The 7,366-nt window shown below is 37.5% G+C and overlaps 1 protein-coding gene across 1 annotated transcript; it reads left to right on the top strand.

The window, feature by feature from the left end:
- The first annotated feature begins 5,094 nt into the window (after positions 1–5,094).
- On the top strand, positions 5,095–5,478 carry LOC120076108 (uncharacterized). Its single transcript, XM_090313157.1, has one exon. It carries the CDS (start codon positions 5,095–5,097, stop codon positions 5,476–5,478), a length of 384 nt encoding a protein of 127 aa, XP_090169283.1.
- Positions 5,479–7,366: the final 1,888 nt, after the last annotated feature.

Here is a 7,366-nt window from a genome sequence, read left to right as displayed (position 1 = left end):
GTCATATGGCCAATGATTGTTGAAAGCTTTGGTGGCTGGGACAATGAGTCCCTTAACCTAAGCAGGCAAGTTCGATCCCCTACATAGAAGAATCCTTGTGGTGACTTTACTCCAATTCCTCCAGGGACGTCTTTTACTCTATATTTACTTTGCTTTCTTAGTTAACTTCTTTTGATTTATTTGATTATTGTCATTTTGGATTTGCTGCTGGTTTTCTTGGGTGTGGTGTTGCGCTTGCTCCTTTTTGGTGCGATAATAATTTCCTCTCGGTGTGTTGTTTCGAAAGAAGAATTTTCTCCCTTATTCAATGCATGATGATTTCTTCCGCGTGAATTCTAGTTATTGACACGATCATCACTCTGCTCGCATCTTTCTTTCTTTGTTATCTTTCATGTGTTATCCTTTTAAAATTCTCTTTTTCCTGCTTGCCATCTTTTGCGTTGAAAAATTAGCATCCATGATGATGAAGGAAATCGAACACAAGGATTTCCATGAGCAGCGGAATAGGTCATTCCAAATTACAATCATGTATGAACATTAAAAATTACAGTCGTAAACAAAACAAATGGTTATGCATTCAATATAGAAATTATAGCATGATAACTACAAATGAACAAGGAAAATGCTACGAACATTTGTAGACTCGTCTCCCCGCTCCTTGCTCACGAACGCTCGAAAACAACAACCACTAATGCTCGAACAACACGACTGTTCCACAGCACAAACACCTCACACTCGAACTCAGTGATCACCTCGGTTACGAACACCCCAACAGCACGAACGGCCTCCACAGAACCTCGACGGTGTCAAGTTGAGTATGACACCACCAAGAAGGCTACCTTGGTATTCTCAGTGTGAGAATCCAGAGGGTGGGCTCTGTGTGGACTTGGAATGAGGCAGACGAAGGAGGAATGAACAATCATGTACACGATTGGGCAAGTGGGAAAAGACAGAAATTTATCGTATAGGTCAATATCCAATCGTTTAGCAAAAGCTAAGCGATCGTCTAGCAAAAGCTAAGAAATCGTTTAGTTCGTCGTTTAGCAATGTGTCTATCGCCTACAAACACTACACGATCGTTTACCTTTTGTCAAGTTATCGTTTAATAAATCCGTATTTACTTGACAAGCTCCATGAGATTCTTTTTCCGAGAGAGAAATCTCAAAACAAATTTTGACAAAACTTACTAAAATTAGGAAAACAATTTTCCTTTTTATCTCACGGTTATTATAAACCACCCATAACCTCCCACTCAATTGGTTATTAGAGAAAAAGATTTAATTATCCAATAATTAATATTATTATAAATATAAATGATAACCAACTTATCATACATTTATAACCGATAGTTTTAATATTTCATCTCATGAAACATATAAACCATAGTTCTTTTTCTTTTCTATGGTACTTAATGTAAATCTCATTTATATTAATCCTCCACTAGATGTATCTCATATATCATACTGATCATATCATATATAATCGAATTACCTCTTGTCAATTTGAACATTTCAAATCAACACCAAGAACTGATCCTCAACCGAATCCATTGAGCTACCAAGGAGACCTTATGGACCTATAGCTCGAAGCTCCAACAGTATGTGGATAACTCACTAAATTCTTTAGTCACGAGGTCCACCATCCGTTAACTGCTAGACACTCCATTAAAGACCGATAGCTGAACTCTCCTTACCACAGATATATTATGTGTCCATCTTAACCAATCAGCAGTGCAATAACCCTTCACAAATCTCTCATAAGTACAACTCAGCCAATAACTGTTATGCCCCTGTAGTTACATCTAATTCCTTAAGTACCATTGATCCTTCTAATGAACATAAGTCATAGTCCTACTATGACCGAGTCCTCTCTTCCAAAGAGAAGTTATGGCCACTATGTTCAAGCCCCGGAATCATCCCTTAAGAGAGCGATCTCTCTATTTATTCATGCTATAGGAAAGGAGTAAATTCCATCTTGTAGATTGAGTTCCCAACTCCCAGATCAGATAAGTCCCCAAAAAGGTAGGCAAGTTGAGTTGAAAATCTGGCCATTCTCACCCATACTAATCAAAGGACCGCCCTTAAAGGCAGGAGCTCCCAAAACACTCAAGATTGAGGTCGTGTCACCTATGGTCATTTAGGTAAGATGTAAGTCTCTAGAATCAATGGCATTATATACAGAGTCTAGTCATCTCGTGGTTCAGGTCTTATACAAACTCTTTGTATAGGACACTCCCGCCCACACGTCTCCACATGAATGGTCAGGATCTACCATCTGTAGTAGTTTACAACGCTTGCAAACCTCTATAAAGCGAGTCGTATCCGTAGTGTCACCAGGATTAGGTATCCCACCTTAATCCTTATACTACATACCTATTTAAGTTATCACTTAAGGCATGATTCACTTGTATATCACATATACATGCTTAAGTTCACATAAGATAACTAAGAAGCTTTGTTTATTGGATATGAGTAGATGCCAGAATGAAATAACAATTATTTTATTCATCAAACAATGTGTATCTTTACAAAACAACGAGACTCCGGGAGAATTAGGACACCAATCCCAATAAATGATACTTACATAATTCACTAAATCTACTCGCTAAAAGTTGCATGGCTCACTTAGCTTTAGTAGCTTCTTTTAAGTTTGACAGTTTTAAGTTTTATTGTGTGTCAAACTTCTTTTACCGCATCTCTCAACAATTTTGTCTTTAGCTTTTTGGCAAGGACCCTGCCACTCTCTAAATTTGGGGGTGGGTTCAGTCTGAGCAAATTCGTTCTATATAAACATTGCGATAACGTTTAAAAAAATATATAATACCATAATAAAAACTCCACTGTCAACAAAGGGGAACCCAAGTTGATAAGAGGTAAGTTGTGAAAGGTACCTACCTGTATTTAGATACTTCGCATGACACCTGTGCAGGTAAGCCAAAACGAAAGTAGATGACCATAATCAACGCATTATGACAACTCCTTTTTCTGACGCAAATTAAATTTAGCTAAGATAAGAGTTGAGTTGAATATGGCACGCAACTGAAGTTTGATGCCCACATGACACCGTGGGGGCAAGCCAAAATGAAGAGTGTAACTATGTTCAACGGCTTAATCTAATAATGAGTCGCAAGCTTTGAATTGTTTTGAACGATTGCATTGTAAAAAGCTAAAAGCAAAGTTGTCTGCGATGAGTAAAAAGTTTTAAGCGAAGACTTGCCAGAATTAAAACTAAACAATATTTCTTTGAAGAAGTGGCTAAGTTTGAGGTGAGTGCTACTACCTAGGCTAGTAGTGTAAGTGAATTATATTCTGAGAAGTTGGTCAATGCAAAGGAAAAGTCAGAGGGCAAGTTTTGAGTTTCCTTAGTTAAGGCATGCTTGAGGACAAGCATGATTCTAAATTTGGTGATGTGATAGCTTGTAGAAATACAAGCTATTGCAGCATTTTACTTAGAATTATGAGGGTTGATGAGCATAACATGAATTCATGTGGAACAATGAACTTACGTTGATCAACACTAAAAATCCCTGCTAATTTTGTATCATGCGTCATTTTGCGACAAAATCTCTATTTTGTAGTTGTCCCAGGAGTCGATTGCATGTGTTGATCTCAAACTATCGCAAAGTTGATCGCATGTGTTGATCTTAATGAAGACAAGTTGGTCACATGAAATGCTGCAACTACAGTGATAACCATGATAGGAGGATGATCGCAAGGTGGGCGGAATGCGTTGATACTTCAGAAGAAACAATCATAAATGCATACCTTAGGAGTATCAAATAGATAAGATCATGATGATATTTTACCTACCGAGATAGGAATGGCAGTGATTCAGAGTGAGATTACCAAAGTTGTCGGCGTTTGAGCTCTATAAATAGAGCCTTGAAGCCCACATTCAAAGTATCCGAGACTTCTGCCTTGGGCAGATTCCTGTGATCACAGATGAGAGCATGAGCAAGAAAGTCTTTGAGAGTTTTTCACGTCCACAACTTCCTTCGATTAACGATTGGAGCTTCGTCGGAGATAAATCTCGAGAGTGACTACTCCACCGCCCATCCATTGCACCACCGATAGCCTTGACACACATCTGATGAAACCAAGAGATTGCCTACATCTAGCCATCCATCTTTCTTCTCACCTCTGTATTGTATTATATTTTGGCTTAAGACTAAAATATATTTTGTAACCATTGCATCTCTTTAATTTCTTCAACATCATTTTCATCATCTTCTTCTACTTTATCATCTTTTTCTTTAACCGCAATGAGTTAAGTGCAGATTGCAAGAGTTATCGCATACTCAATCATGCGACATAGAGATATGATGCATGTAGCAAACCACTAAGAGGTGTGTGTTACACGAGTATAGAGATTCAATCCTGTTTGCTTAGTGTGAGGCTATCACAATGCTTGTCTATAAGCAGAATGGCTATAACCAACTGCCCGAGAGGGTAAGTAGTGAAACTCACTAAGCAAAGTAAGCAGTGTTCCTAGAGATAGGAATAACCTTATGCTCAACGCAATCATGCGTTATAGAGATATAAAGCATATGGCTGACCATCGAGAGGCATGCAATGCATTAGTGTAGCGAGCTGGAATTACCCTTGCGGCCAAACTTAAGAATTTAGTGATATCTCTTCCACAACTCTACTTCTCCATGCATCTTATTACACGTTAACAATCGCTGCATCTCTACTGATTCTCATAGTCAAACATCAATTGTTCAGCCTGTTTAGCTAGGAGTAGGATAGCGCATAGTAATCAGTTTCTTTCTTTTTATTTTTATTCTACACCTCAAACACATTACTTTACAATCATCTTTTAGTTGCAAGTTCCCGTATTCAACCTCGGATCATCCCGAGAAACTTGTGGTCTCGTTATACTTGGCGAGAGAGCAAGAAAACCTATGACAGGAACACATGGTCATCGCATACATGATTAACGCATACTGCATATTCTTCAAATCAACGCATGATCATTGTATGACTATCAATGCATATCGATTAATGCAAATAAATTAAATTTTTCCTCCCATCAGCGTGCCATTTACCGATAGAGATCGAGTACAAAGCCTACTAGGCAGTGAAGCAATGCAATATGAGTTTAGCCCAAGCCGGTGAAGAAAGGCTTCTAAAACTACAAGAGTTGGAAAGAAGACTTGAAGCCTACGAGAACTCTAGATTCTACAAGGAAAAAACCAAATTGATTCATCATAAGGGTCTCGTGAGGAAGGACTTCAAGGTCGGTCAAAAAGTGTTGCTTTTTAATTTGCACCTCCAACTCATGCCAGGTAAGCTTAAATCCAAGTGGCTTAGTCCGTTTGAAGTTATTAATCTTTTTCCTTATGGTGCAGTTGAGATTAGGGGCTTGGAGACTGGAAAGGAATTCAAGGTGAATGGGCACCGTCTCAAGATTTTCAATGAAGGGGAAGTGAACCTTGCTCTCTCAAGCTTGGCTTTGACTTCACCCTCATTCACTTAAACCCATCCTCTCACCCAACGTCAAGCAAACGACGATAAAAATTTGTTCTTCTTGGAGGCAGCCAGGCGTCAAATTTATCTATTTTCATTTTTATTTCTTTATTTCCTCTGCTTCTTTCTTTCTTTTTTTTTTTTTTTTACAATAAAAAAAACAAAAGAAATAACTGAAAGAATGTTGATAATTCTCTTTCTCTTTATAGGAAATTATATTTTTGGCTCTTCGTTGAGAAGCTTTCCCCAAATTCATGTTCGTGTCCTAATCCAGGGGAGTTTTCTTGTTCCCCTAGCTCCCTCTCTTTGTCCTTTTGCATGAATTTTAACTTTTCAATACATTGAGAACAATGCATTTTTAAAGTTGGGGGTAGGTACGAAGCATGCTTCTTATTTTCTGATTGTGTGCATAATATATACGTTTTATTTATTTATTTATTTATTTTTTGGGATAGCTGAATACTTGGTATACTTGGTACAGTTGAAGCACAACTACAGAATTCTTTTTTACAATTGAATTGATTCTTTTATTCATGTGATCTCTGGTTAGCTTTGAGCATCTGAGCTCAGATTTTTATGATCTGAATATTTTTCATTTGTTACTGTGAAATAGAATAAGAACCTCTGTGCTGAAAAATTGTTTGAGTGTTTGGCGTTTGCATGATCTATTCGCTCCGTTTTTCGTTTTCTTTCAATGATAAGTCGATGATGCACTCACTGAGTTTTATGCTTTCAAGAAAAGAAATTCTTTCATGATTTTAAGCGCCTTTTAAAAAAACTTTTCATGAAAACTCATGCATGATGAACCTAGGTCAAAAAAGTTCTTCTTTATAAATCCTAAAAAGTCTTAGAAACGGGTTATTACTCTCGGATTTTCATTGCCACATCGAAAGGCCACTTTTAGCTTAGAAGTAACTTTTAGTGCTTGGGAGAAAAAGTAGACAATGGGAAAATAATGGCCTAGTGTGTTATTAAATAAAAAGAAAATAGGAGTTACTAAAATAATGTAACATATTTTGTGAAAAAAAAAAGGCAAAAGCTAGATTGCCTGCAAAAAAATAGTGGCATGTGTGCATGGATAGAGGAGAAAAATATACCTCCGCCGTGTCTAGTTAGGGCCTGCAAGAAAAGAGCGGTTAGGTTCCCAGCAGTCAAGTGTGAAAGCTAGCCCTCTAGGTAAAATTAATGCCTTCTAAGTTTTTTGTGTGTGAGTTTTAGGCACTCTTGGCTAAGTGTTGCTCTTTGATTAGCAAGAACGGTATGTTTTAGGCTGATAACCGAGCCAGATTAGAGGGAAGATGAAATGAGAGTAGGATAAAACTTTTCCCGACATTCTTTGATTTGTGGAAGAAGTTGTTATGGCCTTAGTGTTAATTTATACATGAATTTGATTGCAAAAGTATCTTTTACAATGAGCCACAATTGAGTGTTTGAATTCGGGTTGTTATGTGATTTATTGTGTAACTTGAAAGACTATTAAGACTTGGGTTAGGAACCATTAAATAGAGTGAACGATGCCTTATTGATTGCATGATTGAATGTTACGACCTTGTTCGGGACGGTCAAGAGCTAAGTTGGAGGTATTTGTTAGCTCTCAAAAAGAGCTAATTTTTTGTTCTTACCTTTTCAATTTGAATAAATTCTTATGTTTTATTTGTCATATTTGTAGGTATATCTATCCCAAAGAGTGAGTGTGTTGTTTGGATGAAAGTTTAGCCAAAAAGAAGAAAAAAACAAAAGTTGGATGCAACATATTGAGAGAAGATGTCAAAATTATCAAATTGCCCTTAAGGGTAGCATTGCAAACCTCCCTTGACCCTCGCGTGACGCTGAGAGGAAGTAAGTATCGATTTCGGGACAACCAGTTAATGTCGCAATGCCATGGCAATGCTCTAGCT

The sequence above is a fragment of the Benincasa hispida genome, chromosome 4 (assembly GCF_027475165.1).
Source record: "Benincasa hispida cultivar pf3 chromosome 4, pf3_genome.v1.1, whole genome shotgun sequence".
NCBI classification, from domain to species: Eukaryota; Viridiplantae; Streptophyta; class Magnoliopsida; order Cucurbitales; family Cucurbitaceae; genus Benincasa; species Benincasa hispida.
The sequence above is the reverse complement of the archived record's forward strand: the minus strand, read 5'-3'. Positions and strand labels throughout refer to the sequence as shown.

What these genes read in the sequence shown, in the direction of transcription:
- LOC120076108 (XM_090313157.1), top strand. Translation starts at nt 5,095, where the DNA reads ATGAGTTTAGCCCAAGCCGGTGAAGAAAGGCTTCTAAAACTACAAGAG.